The sequence below is a fragment of the Cavia porcellus genome, unplaced genomic scaffold (assembly GCF_034190915.1).
Source record: "Cavia porcellus strain 051 isolate PalLab524CR breed Dunkin Hartley unplaced genomic scaffold, mCavPor4.1 scaffold_27, whole genome shotgun sequence".
NCBI lineage: Eukaryota > Metazoa > Chordata > Mammalia > Rodentia > Caviidae > Cavia > Cavia porcellus.
Window position 1 is genome coordinate 35,178,965 of NW_026947510.1, and position 26,107 is coordinate 35,205,071.

The window sequence follows — 26,107 nt, forward strand, 5'->3', positions numbered from 1 at the left end:
GCGTGTGCGCACTGGAGAAAGACTGCGCGGGTTCACATTTACGTGAATGAACTTTGACAAGTCACTCAGATCGACTTCATATATGTCTTAGTTTTCTCACTGACAAAATGGGGCTCTTTTTGTAAAACCAACAAAATTTAACAGTAAATACTGAGCAGTAGAAAGAACATGTTCAAATAGAAGAGGCACAAGGGAGCGGGGAGGTGGCAGGGAAGAAAGGGAAAAGGAAAAAAGAGAACGGGAGAAAAAACGGAAACAAGGCCTGTGTGAGGAGAGAGGGAGAGAAGGGTGGACGGGAGGGGAGGGGAGCAGAAAAAAAGAAGAAACAACATTTATTATTTTCACATACATATTCCCTGTGATGAATGTGTAACAAATGCATACTACTAAAAGAGTATTTTATTTTATTTTATTTATCAGTACCGGGGATCAAACTCACGACCACCTACTTGCAAGGCAGGTGCTTATGCCACTGAGCTAAATCCCCAGACCCTAAAAGAGTATTTTAAAAAGCTGACACATAAAAAAGAAAAATGAAGACAGCAAGTGCTACAATAAAAGAAATAAAAAAATAGAACCATTAATTCTGGGGATTTTTACTTTGTTTTTACTTGAAATGAATATCCACTGACGAAAATTTTAGCAGTAATATAGGGGGGCCACTTGTATCATGTACATCATTTTCCCCAATGCTGGTATTTCAGGTACCAAGAAAAGAATATCAAACCAAGGAAATGACATTGGTACAATACATAAAACTTCTTCAAATATTACCAGTTTCATATGCATGCATTCACTTGGGTATGTTATGTGCATGTATGTATGTAATTACATGTAATTTCTTCATGTTTAATTTTGCATAATCACTACTACCTATCCCGTGTTTTATTCTAAAACGTAAGTATTGCCAATTATTTTGGTCCTCTGACATATGATTAATCTAGAAAAAAACAATACATTTGAAATGTTTTCTTTGTGTACTAATTTCCACATTAATTATTTGTTTAGTAAGGGAAAATCTTAAAACTCTCTCTTAGTGTATTTGGTTCAAGGGGGTGATATTTTTTAACACCCGATGGACCAATTCTAGTGCTTGAGTATTTTGATATGTGTGTGTATGTAACTTAATGAAGTATTCTTCACATTCTGCTATTGTACTGATATAGAACATTATCAATGAATTAAAAATTCTTTGTCCAATACTTTTTAATGCAAGGAAATTTATACATATGTCACATTAGGAAACCATCTTATTTTACATGTAGTTCAGGAATAGTTTACTGAAACTCAGTTGAAAGAAATGACAGCTTGCAAGCTTTGAAATATGTAGATTTTTCCAATCAGTTCACACTGCTTCACAACTGATAGGTCCTGACAGCCTGGGGCTGAGCTACCCCTAACATAGCACCGGGCCCCCTAAAACTGCAACATATCTCTCTAAGAGTAACTTCTGCATTCTTCTGGCTCCAGAAATAAATCTCCCACTTTCTTTTCCCATGTGAGCCACCCCCTCTCCAATCCCAGCATTCCACAACTACCCAAGTGCTCCACTCCCAACCCAACTCCATAAAAGCCATTCCCCAGGTGTCCCTTTTCTGAGGGTCCTTGTATTCTCCAGCAGCCCTCCCTCGCCAGCAATAAAGGATTTTTAAATATTCTCTCAATATCTCAACTGTACCCAAAAACCCTAACAATATTACTTCAGAAATTAGTGATGTCTACACAAGGAAAGATATATCCAAATAAAGATGAAAATTTGTGGCATATAGTTTGAACAAGACATTGGCATTCTACTTGATTTTTAGGGGAAGAAGAGGTAAATGAAGCCAGAACGGAGAAAATAGTTTACTTCTTTCAGTAGTTCTTAGCGTTAGCCCGTTACATACACCTTTTCTAACAGCACATTTCCAGGTGTGTGACATGTGAAGCAAGGTGCAGGAACCTCATGAAAGAGCTGTTAAGAACTCAGCTCCAGCTGTGGCTTGCCACCTCTTATGAACTGAGATAGCTTCGTGGTGGTGAGTTGTTGCTTGACTCTTTGATTCCCCTTCTGAAATAATATAACAAAGTTGACAGGTTGGTCTGTTCTCAAAGTCAAAAACTCAAGTAGTTTCACTAAGTGTCAGTGAAACAGCAGTGAGCCACTTTCTAGGTCTTTAGGCAAAATGTCTACATTGTAAAGTGCCATCGTCAGTATCTGCTAATGAAAGTTGTGCGAAAAGATAAAAGGATCTGAGAATTCATAAAAGGGTCCCCCACTTAGGAAGAATAAGAAGCCTCAGTAGTCAAACAAGAGATTAGGAATCAGATATGTGAAAACGTGCCATTTAAAGAACATATTCTTTAGTGGTTTGTAACCATTTTTTTTTATATTAAATGGAATGCTTCACAAATTTGCATATCATCTTTGGGCATGGGGCACTGCTAATCTTCTATGTATCATTGCAATTTTAATATATGTGTTGTTGATGTGAGCACTGTGACCAGATTTTAATTCAGCAAGTGTTAAAAAATGTACACATCCCAAGCTGCGGTAGACTGCAATAAATCTGAGAAAAAACAGTCACATCGAGGGTTCCTTTAAAGATTTCATAACTCACCCTCTAATTCTTTAATAGTAAATTATGTGTACCTGATTATATTTAATAATTATAAACAGCTAACGATCTTTATGTTTATTCTGTGTAGTCTTGGTTTTAGGCTATTTTGCAAATTTTATCTAGTCATGTAGTCATAGATTTATTTGTTAAATGTCATAGTTGGAGACACATAGGACTATCTCATAACTTTAATCTAGTACTGGTCTTTAAAATGCTAATAAACTTTTGATCTCATGCCTTACTGTTTGTTTTCACTATTAATCTAACTAAAAAATTTAAAGTTTCACTGTATTTTGTGGTCATACCTAAGACATCCTCCGCTTGTTTTTCTTTTTTTTAGATTTTTTTAGTACAGGATTTTGCTAAGAAACTAAGTTTTTTAGGTCGTGCTTGAACTTGTAAAACTTCTACCTCAGCTTCCCAAAGTGCTGGGTTTAACCATTCCAGTCATAACTTAATTTTAAGCATATATGTCTATATATACCAATATGTTTCTTAACTTTATGATGCTTCAGCCATAAAGTAATTCAGTGAAGAGAATATTAGCCCCAAGTGGATAATCCGTAGAATTTTTTGGATTTACTTTAAATTCCATTGTCAGAGAGAAAAATGCTATCTTGCTCCTTCCGTTCATTATGTGCACACATTGTAACACATTCATTTTTGATCAGAAAGATGCAAGTGCAAAATAAGCATGATTATTTGAATATAGCAGCTAAAGATATTTGTTATTTTCTATGTGTAGCTGTCATATTTAAAATGTCTACACAGGCACTAAAAGGTAAAATTAATTGAATAAATATTATATCTTAGTTTTAGATTGAAACCAGGCCTTAAGGATGCTTTCACTTTTGGCCAGGAGTTTGTGGTTCCCTACTATAGGGAATTTGGCAATCAGCAAGAAGGCGAGGGCAACATATTTCACCCTTCATTCCTTGATATCCAACCATCTGACTTGCCTGGGCCACGCCAAGTCAAAAGCAGCTGTCTTGGGTCATATGTGAAATGTATAACACAGTGTATCCAAGTTACAAAACTTCCTTTATTTTTTAAGTTTTTATTACAACATTAAACACAATCCCATTTAATAATTAAATAAGAAAACTTACTGTTTAAAAACAATAGATGCCTCTGTTCATTGTCAGATACACATAAGTAAATTGGAATACCAGTGTCAGTAATTGCCACATTTTGCGTGACATATTGCACAAGCACAGACAATATATGACACGAGGATTTTTATTTGATTGACTGTGTGGGGCACAAGACAGAATTCTGATGTTACCTGAACACTCTGCTGGAGCGTCATGCAATTGAACCATAAGAGATGTTGCTACTAATCAATAATGTTAAATACTTTTATTCTTGGGGTCACATTACTATCCCAGGCCACAAGGGGCAAGACAGCATTGGGTTGGATATGCCTGCTAGCCTGTTTGTTGTGTGATATGTAATTAACCAGTGACAAGAATACTGCTAGTAAATAATGATCTTTGTTCTAGAGATCTGTAGACCTGAAATTCATCTCATGATTGTGGCTCCAAACCATGAGAAGAGGCCCATCAGACCTGGAACCCTGATTATCATGATACTATCCCCCCTACATCAGCTGCCTGGAAAGAAGGGTTTTGTAGTAAGAATTTTCCTGCCTTCTTATTGAAGCTGCTTTTCAAATAAAGTTGTTTTTCCCTATTTCAATAGTGGGTCTTTTAACATTACTGAGCTGTCTTAGGGTGAGCAGCCAATCCTTTTAATTTCGGTGGCAATCTCACTTCCCCACTCTGAACTTGCATAAGAGCTTTACTTCATGAAAATGCTACATAATTACAGCATGATTTGTTAATAACACTGTAGAGATGCACACAACATGCTCAGGCTCACAGATAAAAAGTCAGTTTAGGTACCTTGAGTCAGATTAATGAGACTCAAAAGAAAACTAAAATTAGTAATGTGTCAGTTTAAAAAAACAAACATCTTTTGTCATACTAAGGAGTTTGATTTTTATCTCATTACCTTGGAATAATAAGCTAATTTTTGTCATATGTACTAAATTTCATAACCTACTTTCATAAGTTTTTTCTGTTTTAAAAAAACCTGCAAAATCTTAAAAAATCAAAACAGAAATAAGTGGCCTGTGCTCTGTTTAGTTTATCTCAAGTCCTAGAAATGTGGCTGATTTTCTTATTCATTCCTATGATTGACAGAAGGTGTTTTTGTTATTACTGTTGTACAGCAGAAACTGTAAGAATGTTCACCAACTCGCGGAAGAACCCAGAAGAGAATCACACATCTTTGCAGTTACTAGTTGTGCTCTCAAGATGATATACTAAATATTTTGAAACTGCCATTAGTTTGTGTGATTTTTATTCATCCCTTTCAATTCTCCATAAAGAACAGAATAATAATTTATCTTCCATTAAAATCATAAGATATTTGTTTATACAAAGCAGGAACATTTATAATGGAAAATAGGGCTGATATTTGAATTAAAATCAATATTTTAATAACATAGGATGGAAGAGATGGTGAGTATTATTAAAAGGACCATGTATGCATGTATAAAAATACCAAAATAAAATTTATTAATTTGCACAATTAATATATCTTAATACCTACAACTTTTTAAATAAATATGTTAAAATTAATTAATTTAAAATATGATTAGACTTTTATATTACTTTCCCAACTACTTTGGTACAAGAACCAATACTTGTTTTGAAAATGTTTCAGGATAAAATTTGTTCCTTTATTTAAAAACTAATTAATGGGTACTTACTTAATATCTGGTATTCTTCTGGGTGTTACCCGAGTAGAATTCCACACAAGAAACAAAAGTCTTCATGTTATAGTACATCAGCTCTGTTCCAATAGGCAATGAGAATGCATGTGAAAATAAGAAGATATGTGGTGGAGAAATACAAAACAAAGAGGACTGCAAATGAAAAACAAGAACATCAGCAGGTGTGATAATAAAACTTTAAAGTGAGAGAATGAAAAAACCCTCATAAAAAACACTGAATAAATACATAGAAAACAGGTGAATTAACATGCCATGCACCTGGGGAGAAGCCCTGTACACTTTGTGGCATCCACAGTTGAGGTGCAGGTATTCAATTGTGTCTTACTTTTGCAATATTTCTCAAATTGTTACTGAGAAATATATAATCAAATCCTAGAAGTGCTTCCTTATATCAAGCCTAGATATACTAAGAAAGAATGGACAAGAATTCTAAAATACAAGTATTAAGATTTGTGCAATATGTTTATCTTGATATTCATAAATTTACATATTTTGTGAATATAGGTCTCCAAATCTCATCTGACAAATTCTCTCCTATAGTAATAGTCCAAGAATATTTTCAATTAACCCTAATATCAATAATTTTATTGTCAGTTTCTTAAGGCAATTTTGGTTATAGTATTTTCAACAAACACATGATTTTGAGAATCACATCTTTTTGGGAAAAAGATACAGTAGTTCCCATTAGTGAAGAAAATGCTAAGATGTCCCCAAATGTTGGAGAAACTTTTGGAGTAAGTGCTTTGGTATTTTGTATGGTTAATATATTATGAATCAAAGAAAGCAAATGCTGTCATTATTCGCACAGCATTTTTGTGACCTACAAAGTACAAATGTGAAGTTAGATGATTTCTGAGTGATTTGCATCTCCTCATATACTCATGCAATGGGCACCATATTTTGTATGCCATGCTGGTCTACACATTAGGGATGTGTACAAAAGTTTTATAAAGAGTAGCATACTTAGTGGCTACAAATTTTGTACCTATCTTTTCATTCTCCTAATGGCTTTATAATACTACTTCATGAATGTGACCTACCTAGTGAACCTTCTTCTTTATTGTAGGTATTGCTCTCCACAGCTTTTCTTCTTCACAAAAACAGTGACATTCATTGTAAAACAAAATGTATGCAAAGTTATAGCATCCCAGGATCTAAAGCAGATACATAAAATGACCATTACATGCTCAAATTAGAAGACACAATACCAACTGTTGGGTGATGAAATTGAATTTTTTTCAGGAGAGTTCCATAAGTGTACAAGAGATAGAGACAGGAGGAAAATATACATGGAAAGTACTGCCTCTGTTTCTGATGCAGGCTCACTGGTCGTGCTCTTTCTTTGTCAGTCTGGCCAGGAAAAGCAATACAAGGGCCAGATTTAATCCTTTTTTATTGCTTACTTCAGTAATCAAAGTCTTCAAACTGTGCCTAAACCACAGTAGACCTTCAAAATCTGCTTAATTAATGGGTGGAAGAATGCACCTAATGAATGTGTGAATGAATACATGGGTGAATGAACCAGTTGATAACTGGGTTTATAAAAATTGAATGACACTTAAAAATGAATTGAACTCAGAATCAATACATCTGCCTCACTAGAAACCTAAACACACAGAAAGTCCAATAAAGATGTAGCAAAAGCTAAATGAAATGAAAATTTAGATTTAAATGCTAAATATAGATTATTTAGCATTTAAAACTAACATCTCAATTCTGATCAGATGATGTTTCTGTTCCTTTATCCAGTTGCTAAATATGGCATGATAAAAGTCAATAGATTCAAATACTCTGCTTCTTGTAGATTTTTAAACTTCAGTAGGTTACATAAGCCCATGTAATATTCATTTCACCTTATGTGAAAAGTAAAATGTAACTAAATAGTTAACTGCAAATATGAGTGGTTTAATTTTAATGTGATAACATAAAGCATTAAACCCTCCAGTACTCAAAATACTAGGATCTAGTACTAGAACTCATAGGACAATGGTCATTAATCATTAGTACTGTAAGTCTGGAGATTAACTTTAATGGAAATCTCTAGATTCTAATTGGACACCAGCCTGCTGTTTCAAACCTCAGTACACTCTGTGGGTGTAAAGGTGTGGCTGACACTGCACACTATGGAATATCTCCAACCACACAGTCACTGCTCCTCAAGTGACAGTTCACACCTATACGAAGCCTTGAAGTGATCACAAGAGCTTGAGAATTAAGAGGGGAGGCAGATAATGCACTGAGGGAACATCGTTGAAAAGAAGCTATTGCAGGAGGTACTGAGAGTCTAACAGCAGTGTGCTGACCAAGAAGCAGTGGACATAACGTGGAGGGGAAAATAAGTGGGCCAAAAGTGAGTTGTTTAAGTGTGGGGGTGGCTGATCACTACCACTTTATCTGTGTCATTTGTCTTTTTCTAGTAAGTTGTGACCACAGGAAACCACACTAACTTCAGAATGATGACAATATTTATCTACTGAGAAAGAAGAACAAAATGTCATCCACAAAGAAAAACATGAAAACCATAAAACATTGATTGGATTGGAGATGCTAGAATCATGTTTTCTATGATATCTATTTACCTGGAATTGTATCCTGATTGAGAACTTAGAGAGCAGCCTTCTTGTGAATGGAACAAATGGGTGAGTAGAGACACAAATAACTCCACATGCATGATACCATGGAGACAACATTAAAGGCTATCATTCCAAAATGATTGTGGTGCCTCCTGGATCCTGATATAAGGAACAACCCTGAAGTTGCTGTAGAAAGAGCTTCAGTGACGCTTTATTTTTAATTTTTTTTTAAAAAAGAATGAATCCAAATGAGAAAAAAAGGGTCATTTGAAACAAAAGGATGGACATAGTACATGATTTTAAACCACAATACAAGGTGATCTACAATGGTTACCATGAGGGCTCTTGTTATCTTCAGTAGAATTACCCATATCATCAGATATAATAAAATTATTGATTTGAAGACCTGTATTACTCCCAGTATTTTGTTTTGACTGATTAGACTTTGTTTGATAGTATCAAGTTTGAGTGTATAAGGCAACTACTTTGAAGGCAATAAGATTCACTATCATGCCCATTGTGATTTGAAAATTACCTTCTTTTGAAATCCTGTAATGATTCCAAAGTTTAGGTTTTATGGGTCTTGTTCTGTACTGTTTTGTTAAATTTTATTATACCTAATTCATTTTAAGGAAGCAAGAGGTATTATGGTAACCATTGTTGATAAGCTTGTACTCTGTTTTTACATCAAATGCTATGTCTATCATTTGTTTTGACTGACTGCTTTGGTTTGTCATATTTGGTTTTATTCTCTTCCAAAAAAAAAAAGTAATAAGAACTATGGGAGTAATAAACCCAAAATGTGTAAATTTTGTTGTAAAGAAGAGAGGAAAAAAAGTGCTCTAATGGATACAACTGCAAGTGTGTTTAGGTGTGTTAAGATAGATGTCCATATTACTGAGTTGTTGGATCATTGAACACAACTGTTTTCAGTCTCACTGTTTGAATGTTCACTTTGTATGCTTTAATCCTGTAATTTGAACAACCTTTTCTAAGATGACAATATGTAATCTTTTAACTAGTGATTTCTTACCATTTTTTTGTAATTCTGTATTACTTGTACCCTTATACTGTTTTGTGTTTTTTTCCCTTTAAATAAAAAAAATAAAAATAGCAGTACAGAACAAAATCAATAAAAAAACATTGGAGATATTGTAGGACTTCAAAAGAGAGTAATAGTCAAACCAGAATGGTATCATAGTGAATTTTATTGTCTTCAGAGTAGTTACCTCTATTCTCAGACTTGATATCATCAAAAATAACAGATTCAAATAAAATCAATCAAGACAAGACAGCCATTGAACAAAACAAATTCAAATAAAATCAGTCAAAACAAGGCAGTAAAGGCAATACAGGGTTTCAGATTAAGTTAACAGGAAATTAAAAATGATTACCATAATATATCTTGCTATCTTTGGAATAGCTGTCTATGCCCTCAAATCTAGTGCAAGTAGACAAACTGGAACAGAATATTACCAAACTAAACAGAACTATAAAAGCCATATGGGTTTCAAATCACGATACAAGGTAACAATATCTTCTGCCTTCTCTAGACAGTTCCTCCCCTTTCACTTCCCCAGGGTGCTCTGTACATTTTGTATCCCACTAACTCTTTTAGTTTTTAGATTAGGGAGGCCAACTGCTATTTACCTAAGTGGTTCTGAACCTTTTTACCCCTGTGCTTGGTCTGGAGTTCCCAGATTAGTGATGCTTTAAACAAGGTTTTCATGTTTTTTATTTTACACAAATATCATTAGAAAAACAATGAACACTGAGTCAATCAATTGTTTTTAAGTATTAGAGATTAAACCCAGAGCCTCCCACTGAGCTACATTCCCAGCCATTTTTTAAAAAGCAGGCTCTTGATACATCTCTCAGTTGCCCAGGCTGAGTTCAAACTTGAGATCCTCCTGCAGCAGCTTTCCAAAGTGCTGGGATTGCAGCCTGATGCCAAATCAAACAAGGAAACACCAGTCCTTGTTCTTTTACTACAGTGCTTTCTCATCGTGTGTCTAAAGAGGTACAATTCAGTCAGATAAAATATAATGCACAAGCTGAAGCCTATGGTTCCTTATTAAAATCCTTGAGAACAAGTTTGATTTCAGGTTTAGAGTTCTTTGCATTTTATAAGTACTACATATGGATACACATATGTGAAATAAAATACTAGTATAGTATCATTGGATTCACTTGAAAGCCAGAAATGGATTTCAGCAAAAAATTAAAACATAAGGACTATAATTAGCTAAGCTTAGGTTTTAGTAATAAACAGGTGAAAATTTTTCTTTCACGAAGGTATAGATTTTATTATTTTGGATAAGAGATGAGAGACACACCTACCACACTGATATATACAATAGATTATTTTTAATTATTCACAAAGCATTTTTGGATTTCCCTCCTTCCATTACCAGACTTTTCCATGCATACTTCCATAGTGATAGCTTATTTGAGTATTTACCTGCATGTTACAGTAATGAGACTGTCAAGCAACCTGACTAAGATAAGATCTTCAGAGAATATTGTGCTAATACCTTTCTGATTACACATTTCTCCCAAAATACTGTGGTTCTCAGCCTTGATAAATTTGGCATTTCCCAGGCTGTCAATTGTTTTCTTGCCTATGATGTTTGAGAAACGTTGGAATTGTTGAAACTTAAGGGAAGTGTTCATGTGTTTGGGGTTATGAGCACGGATGGAAATTTGATCTTGTTATTATCTATATTTGGAGACTGAGTATGATTGTGGAGGTATGTATGGATTTCAAGTTGACAAAGGGCAGAATGTGATGATTAAGCTTAGTTGCTAACTTGACTTAAGATTTAAGAAGAATCCTGAAGAGGTGATGAGATCATAGGAATCTATTCTCATTGGAAGAATTAACCCTTTGCTATTCATAACTAAGCATGGTATAGGGGGTGGAGCACAGTGAGACGAGTCACTAAGGCCATGCCTTTACACATTACAGGTCTCACTTACTGTGTTTCCCAGTTATCCTGGAGTCACAGCATTGGCCCACCATGCCCTTCGCTGTGGTGTTTCTGTATCGGACTGTGGGAACAACAGTCTAAAACTACTGAAGCCATGAACCAAACATGAATCTCTTCTCCTCGAATTGCAGATGTCGGGTGTTATCGTTTGAAAACTGGTGGTTAACTTAACGCCAGCTGGATTACATCAGCATGCATTGAGAAAAGATGCTCCACCTGAGGAGGGTTGCCAGGATAAATAAGTGGAGAAGAAGAGAGGTGTTGGGAGCAATTGAGGCATTAAGGGGGCATTGTGGGTTCTCCTACGAGTTGCTGTCTGAGCTGTTGGTTCTCCTGGAGAAGCTCTAGTCCTCACATCGAGCATTGCTTCCTGGCTCCGGAGGGGAAGACATGTGCTGCCTGGTCTCCAGGATGAACTCATCACGCTCCTTCCTGGCACATACCGGACTGTGCTTGTCGTCGGAGGAGCTCGGAGCCTCCGTGTTGCTGAGGACTGCTGTGGTGCCTTTCAGGACAGCCCCGCTCTTTGTTGTGAGTGTGACTTCTCGGTGGCTCCACTGTAGAACCCTCATCCCACTAGCACAGCTCCTTCATCCTGCTGGCATAGACTTTCTGGCTTCCACCGCTGACCCTTGGGTCTTCCCAGCACAAATCTGTAAAAGAGACTGGTGTGAGTCCTTCTTGTGGGCTCTGGACTTCCAGTTGGACTCGTGGAGGCATTGTCCTGAGCTCCGGGTTTTTAGCTGGACTCATGTGGGACATTGCCGTGGGGTTTAGACTCTTGACTAAATAATCTATGTCGTTGGTGTTGCAGATAGATTTCCTGCATTCTCCTGTGTTAACTTCCAGTGACCATTATAAAAATATTATGAACTCCATGTCCTGATCTGAATTGTTCTCTGTGTACAACCCCTGACTACAACATCGAGGTTTTGTCCCAACACCCATAAAGCTGAGCTATACAGAGATTGATTACCTTAAGGATTGAATAATCTTGTTTCCCAAACACTGGTTGTCATCGCCTTGCATTTAATCAGCAATTAACACATTAGTCAATTTCCTTCTTCCAAAAATTCATTTACGTCTATGATGGCTCTTTAATCTTTTAAAAAAGTATTTACTTTTTCTCAACTACTTTCCAGTTTTTCTATGTTTTTCTTTTTTCTTTTGCCTGTCCTCACCTTTATACTTTTTAACCTCATTCCTTCACTGCTGTAGCCGCAGTTTTAATCTTGATTATGGTGTAGGCAAGTCACGCGGGCAGAGGTTACTGAGAGGTAATGAGAGCCAAAGCTACTGTTCCCATCTCTACCCAAGGGCTTGTATCCCAATCTCAGATGGCTTGATTTATGCTTCAGTGATGCAGAGCTTGTTTTTTTTTTAATCTCCAACCTAGTTCTTGATAAATATTTTTAATTAAATATCTTTTTAGTATTACAGTAGATGCTGATTAAAAAAAGAAAAGAAAAAATTTATCAAAGGTCAAAACTAGGTATACCTCAAAATCCAGTAGATTTTCAGACTTCAAAGCAAACACTCATGAAAGTGTTTTTAACTTAATAACTCCATAGTCCTGATTGAACAGCTACAGGAAAAGCAAAAGATGAGACTTCAGCTTGACTTGAAAAAGAGAGTTGCACATTAGGTCATAGAATACCACATATTATCAACTTTAAATTAACAGTCACACTGATGATGTGATTCTGAATTAGACGCACTCCGAGCCACCACAGGGAAAGAAGCATGAGGTGTATCTAAGAAAAAATGTAAAGCTTGGCACTAGATGTGTGTCATATACAAAATTAATTTAAAATTCCAAACCACATGTGGAAACAGTCAAAGAATTCTTAGGTGAACTAAAACAATATAATAAAATGTAATAAACTCAGGTAAATGAGGTGTCAAATGAAGAAAAAAACCTGGATTTCTTTTAACTATGTCAAAGGATTAAAACTCAAAGTGGAAACATGCAGAACAGTGATACAGAAACTACCAGACATACCTTACAAAACAGACCATCACAAACTTCATTTCCCGCGGACATTTGAAAAAGAAATGGTGAAGCGTCATTTAGGAGGGAAACTGCAAGGTAGTGAGGGGAAGGACAAAGTGAGGGAGTGAAAATAACTCTGTGCTGTGTTGCTGGTGTGATTTCACAGTGAGCTGCCTCAAGTCACGGCAAACCACTTGGTGGGTGTTCAGCACAGTGAGCTGGGGAAGCTGCAGGAGAACCTGAGCCCAGGGGTAAGCTAGGGCGATTTAGCACCTCAGGCAATCCTGGGGCAGGGGATATGGAATCTGGGCTGCTCCAGTGCTGAGGTGACCCTGGAGTCTGGGTCTGCAGGGTTTAATGTGGTTCTGCGCAGGCCTGGAGCCTGCGTCCACACACACTGGAAGGTGCTGGACTCCAGGAGGGTAGACCTTTACTGAACTTTGACCTTTGCTGTCAGTTTGAAACCTGGGACCAAGTGGCTTGGAGTGTGAGAGGAGCCTGCAGCTGGACTCCCCGCATCTGTCCTGTAGCTTGGGGCTTGACTGGCTGAGTGGGCCTGGAGTCCATTGTGCAGATGTGAGCCTGGAAATGGGATCTGCAGGAATCAACTCAGGGCTGAGACAGTCTGAGGCCTCAGGCCACGGGGACTAATTTGCAACTGTATCAGCTCAGAATCCACAGCAAGTGTGGCCAAATCACAACCTGCAGAGCCCTCCCATCCCTTTAATACTGTTACTATGACAAATATATGCGTATCAAAAAGGAAGTTTTGTTACTTATGTGTGTTAACTATATCATATTTTATATGTGAACCAAGTGTCCCTCTTCACTCTCTCTGGCTAGACAATCCACAGCTTGCACTCACCTGGCCACTGCTGGGTCTGTGAGTGCTGATCGGATTCCTTGGCTGCTCGGTGCCTGGGCTTCCTGGTCTGCTCTGGCAGTGGGGAAGACTAGGAGCCTGAGTCCATGGGGGTCAAATCAGTGCTGGATGTATCAATTCTATCATTTCCAGTCAAAATATTTCTGAATTTTCTGTATTAACAACTTTCACCTAGAAAGAAGCACACTATTTATCCTTTCCAGGTATGATAACTTTTTAAAAAATTTACATAGTTGAACAGTTTCAGATCTATTGTTTAAAAAAAGGTGCCATAAACTTATTGATGCTTCATTCCCTGTTTCATGGTTTAATATTTTCTTTCTTATTATGAGGTTTACTCTAATTTCTTTAGCATCACTTTCTCAGATTAAAGCAGTTCATATTTTTCCTATTTTAAAATTGTATTTCTAATATTTAGAAAAAATCAAGTGAAGTTTCATTTTAGTTATTTTGGTTTCAATTGGAACATCTTTAAGGTTAACAGTGGCAGTTTTTGTGTCCACTGCAAGAAGCTGAAAAATGTAGCTGACTAGAATAATTAACAAATATATATTTGTTGATAATAATGCTTTATAATTTTTCTATCATAACATATATAATATAATAAGGATTTGAGAAAGAGAAATACATCATATTGCATATACTATGAACATGGACTTAGTTTCAAACGCAAGAAAGAAAAAAAATCAGAAGTTAGATAGTACTCAGATTTAACATCCTAATTTAAATCAGCACGTGAAGTTTGAAATCTTTTAGCAATACAACATCTATGATTGCGGTAAAAACAATTTCTTCAGACATTTGGAAATGGACAAGCCAAATGACAACTTAGAAGCACACATTGTCCCTTCATCTGGGCACACATTGTGCACTGTCCTTTTGTGATGTGTGATGAGACAAACTAATTTGAAAATAGCTCAGGATGTGTGAGTTTCCTGTTAACTTTAAGTAACACATTGGTAAGAAATCTGCTTTACCTGCTCTTAACTCACTACGAGCCTCAAAGAACAGGCTATGAAGAATACAGACAATTTTGCTCTTGTCGTGAAATTTTGTTATTAAAAATCACCCTTTTTTACTCATCTGTGGCCAGACATTTTACTTGAGTAACCAGGCTTCCCACTAAAGGAAGCATGACTTTCTGCCAACAGGAGGAATGTGTCGCTCCTGCCCTGTGGCTGGACTGTCCAATTCAATTACTAAGAGTTGGCAGAGAATCTATTTGATATAAATGAATGCTGATCATATAAAATAAAATCAGAGCAGAACCTTGATATATCTACTTCAATAATTCAAGGACAGATCCTAAAACAATAATTTTACGGGTTGATTCTGATCATTGCCTGTTGAGAATTGTTTAAGTGCATCCATACACATTTTAGCTTTTAATGTAATTTAAAAATGAAAGCCATTAGCATGTTGAAAATGTACTATTAATTTTAGAATAATAATGTACTAACTTACATTTAACCCAGATACTATAGACTATTAAAAATTTCGTTGGATAATGAAGGCCAAATATTCCTCAGATTTTGACTTAGATTATTTTCAGTGAATTTATGCATACTGTTTGCTAACTTCTGAGGGACATCGTCACAGCACAGTCCATGACTTCACTCACCTGAAAGGATATATATTCCAAAGAATAATCCACTCAGAACTGGTTCTGGACAAAAACCCAAAGAGGCTGCCAAGGAAACTATCAGCACTAAAACTTCCATTTCAATAGGAGAGCAAGAGAAAACCAATGCCTTGTTAACCTTATACCCAAAATGCTTCATAGTAGCAGCCAGGGAATGACAGTGGCCACAACTGGAAAGGAAAAACACTTCATTGACCCTTGCTGTGACAAGGATGTGAAACGGGGCCCAAAGTATGTGTAAAGAGTGACGAACAGGCTCACATATTTTTCATATGTGAGAACAGGTGCTCTCACTTGAGCTATGTTATGCTTTAAAATGTGAAGATTAATTTTATTTGTTGAAATTTCTTGTCATTAATTGAGCAGTTATGGATCATGAAACTCACTGAAAATGCAGAGGTGTTCTAGAGACAGAGTGCACTCCTGGGAGAGGGCTTGAGATTTGAGCTTACTTTGGGATTTCCTGTTCTGCAGGTTCTCTTAAATGTAAATCTTCTAAATAGCTCACTTCATTCTGCTTTGTCATCAGGGCCATGCCTGACCTTGAAGATTTCCTATCATCTCCTGAGAAGTGCTTTGCTGCACTCCTGGGATGCATCCTCCTGATTTCTAAAGCCTCCATGCTGGCTACGATGGTTGCTGTGATTCTCGGTATGTATATTTTTGAGACCATAAAGGAGCATTCTACATTCATTCTGGAAAATGCTTTTAAACATTCCAAACTATTGGGAGAAACAGTTTCCATTTTAATTCATATATTTGGATGGAATGTGCAATTGTTATTCTGAATTCATTAAAAATATAAAAATGGAGATTTTAGCTTGTACTTATAAAAGATTATGTACATATATCCTAATTTCATAAGCAAATAAAAAGCTTTAAATAAAAAGCTTTAAAAGGCTGAAAATCCTTTTTAAGAAACACAAATTGATTTTTGAAAGTCATAATACAAGATACAATACTGTGACAGATACTGACTTTGGACATTTAGGCGTTCTCAAAAATATTTTATTGCTTTATTAACTTTTCTTGGTAAAATCAATTTCATTCTACATTTTTCTAATTCTAAACGTTATATATTTAAAATAAAAACATTAAATTTGCTCTATTTTTCAGAAATTTAGTTTACAAAAAGTTCTTTTATATTTTTTACTGCAGTAATATAGGAATGCAATAATTCTTTGATAAAAAATGTACAATGATTTTCAAAGTTCTGATATTTGCACAGATATTTGTATTTGTATATTTTCTTTCTAGCAAAAGTCTTTCAAAATGGCAATAGCATTCAGTGAAAACTAAAGCAAGCTAAAATGATAGGCTCAATAAGCTCGTGAATAAAGCAGAACGACATTCCTTTCTGGTGAACAGGAAGAAGATATACCCATTTGAAAGTCCAATATTTGCACCAATATTCTCAAATTTTCTACTGGTATAAAGTAAGAATTAAATGCATTATTCTAGAGATGAAGTTTCATTCAGTGATTTTCTGTGCTTGTTTGTATGAATTGGTGTTTTATTTTATATGTGGCAGCCAGTGGTAGTGCATAGCTCTGTATATACTGAAGTGCAATCATAAAATACAGTGAGTGTTTAAATAAAATTTTACTACAGAAAGGCATGCAACCATTAATCTTGCTCAAATATTGCCCTTATTTCAATCATACTTACTCTGCCATTCTTCCCACATTCCGAAGCAGTATTTTTGAAGGATTTTTTTTTGCCACATCAATGTCTTGAGTCAGTTCAAAATATTTATGACAGTTTTTGTTAAATAAAAAGCTTACATGCTTCTTTATACTCACTGTGTACTGGACCTGGCACCAAATGACTTCTAATTCTTCCTCAAAGTCAAATCAGTGTGCAAATCAAACATTTTGAAGCAGTTCAAAACAACCAGGCAGCCCCGACAGGGCGAAGGAGAGGACTTGTACAGTTCCTTGGACAGTGTCAAGAAGGGTGGGATAAGTGCGGCTGAAGCAAGGAGAAGAATTCTGAGAAAGCCTAATGATGGTATATATTTCATTATAATGATTTTCAAACACTCCTGATATATATGCAAATATGCAAATTCATTTTAATATTTAAAAGTTCTCATGGCTTCTGAATAGAACTCAAGTAACTTCCTTCAGCGTTGTGACTGTTGGCAAATGGAGTTCTTTACATATTCTAAAAGTTATTATTAATTGTTATTAATTCCATTAATATAGGAAATAAAACTTGGAACGAATCTTCAGTAATCTAAGGTCATAAGAATTCTAATCTAATCTATATGGACAATGAAGAGAAAATAAGGTTTTAAGTGCTTCTTTGTGATAAAACTTTTATTTAGTCAATATTATATTTGAAGAATTCATACATATAGCTATCATTTATTTACAAATCTGTACATTTAACTGTTCACAATATTTTATTTTTGTTCATGCATTGCTAGTATATATTTTATTATTCATAGTTCTTGCTTTTGAGAAAAAGTCATGCCTACCTAAAAGGTTTTTTTTCTGAAATAAACTTTTATTCAATTTTATCATACTTAAAAATATCTAAACCTCTCACAATTCTTAGATTGCTTACAGATCAAACCACCAGCATTAAACACAAATCATGCAGATATTAGCCATGTTCCATCTATTGGTTCCTGTCTGTCATCATTGAAATCCCAGATGCTTCTGGGCTGTGTTGTTCCCCCCCCCCAGGATCTGTCACAGTGTTATTTTAAACTTTTTGTTTCTCTATTCCATTGACTCGAAGGCTGTGGTGAGCTGTCTTGTTCCCTCTTATCCATACCATGTTCCTTCTGATTGAGAACTTACTGATGTTCTGCCATCTGAGTTTAGGTCACCGTGACTCTGAGATGAGCATTCATGGAGAAACAGCTCTTCGAAAGGAGTGATGGCCTTCTCATGATTTTCTCCTAAGCGTATAATGAGGAAATGGTTTACAATGAATCTGTATCTGAATGTAAAATGATTTTGTATTTAAGCTTTCTCTTTTGTTTACATTCCTGGATAGTTTTAGAGAAAATCGCTGACATGCTACCCTCTGATCAAATTAGATATATAGTTATTACTCTCTTTTGTCCTGTGGATATTCCATCTGTTCTAATCATAGTGACCTAGCTCTTCATAATTCTCAGTTCAGACTTTTTCCTCGGAAGTTGTGTTTAGTGAGCTGACTGATTTTTACTTTGTTCTTTTTGTTAATGATACATCATTAAATAAGAACTAATATATAAGGTATTATCATCATAATTTTACTCAGATATTTTATTTTGTTTATTTTATGTTTAAGTTGCTAGCAGTAAGAAATTTGATGTTTCCAATACTCTGGTCAGTTCACAGAGGTTCTTTCTTTTCTTTCTTTCTTTTTTCTTTCTTTCTTTCTTTTTCTTTCTTTCTTTCTTTCTTTCTTTCTTTCTTTCTTTCTTCCTTCCTTCCTTTCTTCCTTCCTTCCTTCCTTCCTTCCTTCCTTCCTTCCTTCCTTCCTTTCTTTCTTTCTTTTCATTTTTAAAGCAAAAACCAAAATAGAAAAAAGAGTAGAAATAATACAGAATTTCCAAAAAAAATAGCAGTAAGAAATCACTAGTTGATAAATTACATCCAAAATGTATAGTTGATATTGTAACAATGAAAGAGAAAGCAAGTGCTCAAAACGGAAGAACAATTTGAAGGTATACACATATGTATACATGTATGTATATATATATATATATATATATATATATATATATGTATGTACGTTTAAATGTGCAAGATAGATAATCATACTTCTAAGTTTTGTTAGTTCATGAACCAGAGAAGTTTGTGCTGTCATTGTTTGATTGTCTGTTCATTTTTTATGCTTTGGTTTTATAACTTGAACAACTACTTCTAAGATTATTACTTTCTAAATGTTAAATTACGAAAGGAGCAAATGTGAGTTGGTTGTTAAAGTGACACTTTTCTTTTGTCTTAATTTTTAATATTTACTCATTATGAGTATTATTTATTATTAATTTTAGTTTTTCAAGAAAAAAATGAAAAGGAGAAAGTGCTGGAAGACCTCAGGAAAGCTCACATTACACAAAATGACAGCTCTTTACAGAAACTTTTGACAAATGTGACTTCCGAATACAACATTCTTAAAAGTAAAATGGATCAGGAAAAAATGGATCTGGAACTGTGTTTTGAGAACAGAAGTCATAGAAAAGATAAAATCTTTGCAAAACCTTTGGAAAATATAGGTATATTGGAATCCTTATGTCTACTTCTATGAGTTTCACTATGTTAGATACTCCATTTAAGTGGAATTTTAAAGATTTCTTTCTTTCTATGGCTGGCTTGTTTCACTAAGCACAACATCTTCAAGGTTCATTCATCTTGTTACATGGCAGAATTTACTTCTTTTTAGAGGATACTATTCCTCATATGTAAATGAATTTTACTTACCCTTTCCTCTCTCAGTAGATATTTAGATTGTTTTCACACCTGTCTGTTGTGAATCATGCTACATTGAAGATGACAGTGCAATCTCTTGGCAATCCAGAATCTTGATGAACTGTGTATTATCATTTTACTGAGAGCTATGGCATTTTTATTTATTTACACAAGTCTAATAAACATATTGCTCTGATTTACAAAATATTCGGTAACAAGAAATTTAATGATTCTTCTATGTTTTAGGGAAAACTTGTGAAGTGTACTTGACCTGCTATGGAGTAAAGTGTTATTATTTTATCATCGATAATAAAACCTGGGAGAAATGTAAGCAGACTTGTCAAAATCAAGGATTATCCCTTTTGAAGATAGACGATAAAGATGAACTGGTAATATAGACTGTAACATTCACTTCTATTCTCTTGGACTTTGTCTCCCAGCCTGGGGCCTAAGACAATGAGGACCTCCAACTACCCTTTGGCCACAGTTGTAAGTTAGGAGTCTCTTGTGAGACATCTGCCTGCTGAGAAGCATAGGCACCTGCTAATTACTAACGGCTCAATACATCCCATCTATTTTGATAGTGCAGCTCCAGTCCTTGCAGTCAGCTCCCTTTCTAAGGCGTCTGCAGAAGAGTCCTATGGAGAACTATGTCTTTTTCTGGATAAAACTGAGCTCATTGGTAAATAGGATCCAATAGTTATGTATCCCTATCGAGTAGCAAACAGAAAGCAAGAGGCAGCATAACCTAGAGTTACCATTAGGAACCCAAGCAACTGACTGGGGATAACACCCATCTTTACCAAATACTAGCCAGATGAGCTGAGGTAAACTAGTTAATCTCTCTGGGTCTGTCTGAAAAGAATAGAGATAATAATGTCAAGTATGAATGTATTAACCAATGTTACCACTTAGCTTTGGGGTGATTTTCATTGCATCTGCCATATAGATAATAATTATTTGATCAATGTTCTGATAAATAAAAATGTATGTCTTTAAAGACAATTATAAAAAGTAAAACTATATTAGCAATGCTACCATACTGAAAATTTCATTTTTATTGATTACTAAGGAAAATCATCTGCATTCTCAATATGTGTTTTCATAGAGAAATAAAATTTAGCCTGAAACTACTATTTATCATTTAGGAAAAGAACACATCATTTCTACATAAATTTGATAAAAAACAATTCATAATATCAAGTCATGATATAATTTTCTGTTTGATACAGTAAAATATAAAGAAGAGCCTATAATTTAAAACATATTCACTCATTTAATCAAACAGTATGTTCTGTGTCACTATGAAGAGCTATATTTTAACTCTAGTCAATACTTTTAAATATCTCCTCTTTTCTCCTAACTACTAAACTACAGAAAGTCTTTCTCTTAGAAGAAGCTTTAATTCACATTTTCACATATCCTTTTTATTTTGATCAATTTGTTTGAAGATTATTTCTTTCACTTAAGATTAGGTGATCATCATTTTCTGAATCCCTCAGTATGCTGGCGCATGGGTTTGAGTAGTGTCATTCTGTGTGCAAAATTATTTAATGAATATCCAATTGCACAATACTTAGGTTTTACATTTTTCTGAATGTTTATTATGTTACTGATCTCCATTTTTAAGATTAAATAATGTATTAGTGGAAAATCACTTCAGAAAAGGCAAACACAAGGGCTGAGGGGAGAGAGGGTGAGGAAGTAGGAGAGGTCTGCCCGCAGGAACAGCTGACTCCTCTGCCTGGCTTTCTTCTTGTTCATCTAACAGATGAGACTTTGTTCCATGATATATTTTGTTTCATTTACAGGTCTTCCTTGTATCCCAGATTTATCCAAAGAAGTACTGGATTGGGCTATTTTTTGACACAAGGGAAAAGAGATGGAAGTGGATGGATGCTGGCCGCTCTTCTGGAATGTGAGTTTCTGCAGTGTATTTGGAGTCTACCATAAATGCGGGGGTCGGGTGGATTGTATTTAAAAGCATCTTCCCTAACTTCTGACAGCCAATCCCATTTCCAAATGGAGGTTATCAGAACAGGGACAATGAGTGAAAGGTGTTTGAGAAAGCCCAGTTCAAAAAGGAAGAGAAGTGTCAGACAGTTACTAATCGTAACAAAGGCACAGTGCTCAAGAGTATGTGTTGCAGGTGCACAGAATAAAACAAAACAAATCTTAAGCTGATAGGAAGTGATTGGCTATCTTGACTTATAGTACACTTAATATAACTAATATATGCTTGTTTATACATTATAATATATAAGAATATGTGTACATATACACACTAAACATGTACATTCATATATACACTTTCCATTTTGAAATGCAATATTATACAAACCCTTAGGTTTACATTTAATTCTAACCTGCTATAAAACTGTTTATTAATTTTTAGAAGGACTATTATATGTGTATTCCTAGAAGTTCTTTTTTGTGTTTTCAGATAAATTTAGAAGTTATTTATATTTAAGCTGTTTTTTATTTCTTGAAAGATAATAAACACACTTATTTTACACTTGTTATCTGGCGATCCCCATTTTTGCATTTTTTGTGGTGTACAGCAATTTTCTTTTTCCTTTTCAAGCTGCCATGGAAACTATTTGAAGTCTGAGATGAAGGTAGTGGCTTCTTCAAGGAAAATGATTTTTGTTGGATGTCTTAGTGTATCATCAGGGTCTTTTTTTTTTTTTTTTTTTTTTTTTTTGAGACACAGTCTTGTTATGTAGGCCAAGCTGGCCTTTAATTACCAGCAATCCTCTTGCTGCAGCCTCCTAAGTGTTGGGATTACAGGGGTAAACCACCATGCTTGGTTTTATCAGGGTCATTTTTAATCTAAATTTAAGTCTTGTGAGTACTGGAAATCTAAGCTGCAACTTGCAAAAGGTGTCCATCCTGCAGGAACTTGTTGATCCAGCTGTAACGTCTAGTTATGCTCCCAGGTAGAGACCATCCCAGAGGTGAGAGACTCATAGAACAAATTAGGATTGTCAAGGCACACTGTTAACTAAGTCCATTTAGAGGTCATAGAACAAGTCAGAAGGAAAGAGATGGCTTAGGTCTTTTTACTTAGTACCTTGGAAGGTACAAGGAGTGAGAGGCTCATCTGAATTTTGGGCTAAGAAATCTTTGTACCTCGATGGTGGTGTGGTTATTGGGGTCAGGTGTGAGGTCTCAGTAAGAAGGCCAAGGTCTCAGGAGGTTCTTGTGGTGAGGAACACATTTTCTTTCCTGGAGAGAAGCAGAATCTTGTAAGCCTGGTCACAATTTCAGTTTTCCATGTTTCTAGGGCAGAGGTCAGATAGGTATCACCAGTTCGGTGGTGAATTTAAGACCTCAGAATGCTGACTCTATGCTCTATGTGTTTCTGTGTATAGTTAGCATCTACTTGGTCATTTCTTCCTTTTCAGCCCATGTTGATCACACATTTCCTTTATTGCTGAACCTTATCCATAACCAATTTCAGTGATTATCAGTTTACCTTCCCTTTATTAACATGTCTTATGTGTTCTGTCTATGCCTCATGGGCTACTTCGTTTTATTTTTCTTCTTTATTTCTTTGTTTGTTTGTTTTTTTTTTCCTGTAGTAAATTACATGAAAAATGCTTTGGTTTGAATTCTTAGGGGAGAGCTTCTCTTCTGTTTAAACCCAAGGTTCAAGACAGTTCCAGTGTTATTTCTGCTGAAAATTTATCCCTTTGAAGGCTCAGCCTTATGTAGTTTTGGTGGATTCATTATTTAGAATCCAAGTCTTGGGTGGATTTAGAATTCATCCTATGATTCCCCCTGGGAAAACTGGTAGCAGTGTTTCACTTACCCTCAAACTCCTCACCTTTCCTTAAACTCCAGCCGGGTTAGGAATTGCTTCTCACCAGGGTATGAACTGACTGAACAAGAGTCCAATCTTTTCTTTTTAAACTGTCTTTATTAGGAAGAGTTCTAGCACTTGGTACACCATTTGGCTGAAACAGAAGTCTTGCTTGGAAGGGGTATTCAGTGGATTCACATCTTTTAACAAATATGTAACTGTTATCTGCGGGGTGGGGAGAATGAAACAAAACATCAAATAAACTTTATGTGGGTTTATATTCTAATTCTCTTTTTGTTCTTAAAATATAGGCATATGAGACCTGATTGTCTATGTGGCAAAAATATGCTTCTTCTTTTAAATATCTTATTTTTGTTGAAAGCAATTGGCAAAGCAGTGTCTCATAATTGCATGATAATATTGCAAATTACTTTTGTCTGATGATTAAAGACCTGCCATTTTGGAACAGAATGGGGCATATAGGCCATTATTCTATTAATGGGCTAAAAATGAAAGCAGATCTTTAATATGAATTTATGGTTAATACTTCCATGCTCTACGTAGTGTAATTTAAAAAATCATTATTTGTGTCATGGTAAACTTCAGAATTATACAGTTGCCTACGTTTTCTGTTCTACAGTAATGTTACCATAATGAATAAACCTCCTACGGATGGAAAATGTGCATTTTTAACTTCAGCAAGAATATCAGATATGCCCTGTGATAACGCCTACTCTTGTGTCTGTGAAAAGAGAATGGATGCTACTTTCCCTGCCTCGATGTGCAGGAAGGAAGAAAGGTAAACATGGAATGCTGTCGTTTTTGTGTTTCCTGTAATAGTTTGTAATTACTCACAAATCAATACTTCGACTGCAGGCCTTAGTCTGTTATGGAGATGAGCCCGAGAGGGAAGAAAACGTTCTTTTGGAACATGACTTCAGAGGTCAGAAGCCACTGTTCTTCCTGCAGAAGAGGTGGAGACTGTGTCTTTGGGAGCCGCTTCCCTTTTCTTTGATCACCTTGAAAAATTAGTATTTCTGTACCTGAACTACTTACCGGACAAATTAAAGAACCTTGAAAAGCAGTTTGCGTCTTTTCCTTATTCATAGGGGAAATCATTTCGATATCTTGTCATCCTGATATCATAAAAGAGAAGCAGAACGGCAGGCACATTGGTGAATTCTTGTAATCCCAACACTCTGGGAGGCTGAGGCAGGAGGATCTCAAGTCTGAGCCCTTGCTGGACAGCTTAATGAGATCCTGTCTCAAAATAAAAAAATAGAATAAGGTCCTTTGACAATGTTCAGTACAAGGACACTAGATTCAATCCATAGTACCCAAAATGAAACATAAAAATGGCCCAATTACATTATAGTTATATATGTTTCTTCTTTCATGTAGATTACCTTATTTTTAAAAAAGTTATGTTTCTATAAATGATTTGCAAACTTACTGAATAGTTGAAAGTATATTACAAGGAACTCCCATGTATCCTTTGTATAGTTATCAGTTGCTTATATTTTGCTACAGTGATCAGAATCCAGAAATTTAGCATTGGTGCAGTACTCTGACCCAAACTGTCATCTAGGTTCTATTGGCCCCATAATATCACTTGCAGGTCTCTTTCCTCCATGCCCATCCATTCAGTCGTGACGCCTTTTAGCGCTCTTCAGTCTGAAACAGTTCTTCCCTCCTTGTTTTTGACTTTGAGAATCTAAAAATAATCTTTTTTGAGTTATATTTTGCATATAATTAAGTATAACATCTTGGAGACGTGAGGAATAAAGGTTTTAACAAATACATACACTTCTTTTACACTATCAAAATGACACATAGCACATTTCAATCACCCCTGAGGGTTCCTTCTAGCCTCTCACACATATAGGGCCGTTCGCAGTTAGTGACATGCTTTCTTCCACTGCAAACGCACCCTGCCTGTTGCTCAATTTCATGCTTCATGTGTTCTGTATGTGGCTTCTTTTTGCTGAACACGTTTTTCAAATTAATTCCTGGTTTTTCATGTATCAGTATTTCATTCTTTTGTTACAAAATGGTACCCTATTTATAAGTGTACCACAATGTAAAAAATTCATTTTCCTATGGAGATTTCATGAGTTTCCAATTTTTAGTTATTATAAATAAAGTTGCCATGTATATTTGTACACAAGTATCTATGTAGATTTTTAACTGCATTTATCTAAAGATGATTCAGAGCACCATTTCATATATTGATTGGTTATTTGTATACTTCTTTTTGGAAACTATCTATCTTTGTTTCATTTTTAAAAATTGACTTTGTTTTCTAATTAAAATGATGTGAGAATTCCTTACATAATTTGGATGTAAACTTTTTAGTAAATGTATAAACTATAACTACTTTTTCCTAGTCTGTGTCTTGCTTCTTCATTT

At 35.4% G+C, this 26,107-nt stretch overlaps 1 protein-coding gene, 1 long non-coding RNA gene and 1 other non-coding gene across 10 annotated transcripts; 1 reads left to right on the plus strand and 2 right to left on the minus strand.

The window, feature by feature from the left end:
- Positions 1-2,370: 2,370 nt before the first annotated feature.
- LOC111757031 (U6 spliceosomal RNA) lies at positions 2,371-2,478 on the minus strand. Its single transcript, XR_002791419.1, has one exon. It is a non-coding gene; the product is annotated as a U6 spliceosomal RNA (small nuclear RNA).
- A 5,055-nt stretch (positions 2,479-7,533) lies between these two features.
- LOC106027816 (killer cell lectin-like receptor 4) lies at positions 7,534-24,782 on the plus strand. Of its 7 annotated transcripts, XM_013152931.2 has the most exons (8): positions 7,534-7,673; positions 7,818-8,039; positions 16,011-16,132; positions 19,479-19,700; positions 20,140-20,282; positions 21,705-21,811; positions 24,339-24,497; positions 24,575-24,782. In XM_013152931.2, exons 3-8 carry the CDS (start codon positions 16,015-16,017, stop codon positions 24,579-24,581), a joined length of 756 nt encoding a protein of 251 aa, XP_013008385.1. In that variant the 5' UTR covers positions 7,534-7,673; positions 7,818-8,039; positions 16,011-16,014; the 3' UTR covers positions 24,582-24,782. The 7 variants fall into 7 exon arrangements, with proteins under 7 accessions (XP_013008385.1, XP_063094278.1, XP_063094275.1 ...); XM_063238208.1 differs by lacking the exon at positions 19,479-19,700; XM_063238205.1 differs by lacking the exons at positions 7,534-7,673; positions 7,818-8,039 and adding an exon at positions 11,357-11,494.
- On the minus strand, positions 11,479-17,486 carry LOC134473550 (uncharacterized). Of its 2 annotated transcripts, XR_010043858.1 has the most exons (5): positions 17,284-17,486; positions 13,822-14,010; positions 12,966-13,045; positions 12,462-12,548; positions 11,479-11,616 (listed from the first exon to the last, which is right to left on the minus strand). It is a non-coding gene; the product is annotated as an uncharacterized LOC134473550 (long non-coding RNA). The 2 variants fall into 2 exon arrangements; XR_010043859.1 differs by lacking the exon at positions 12,966-13,045.
- Positions 24,783-26,107: the final 1,325 nt, after the last annotated feature.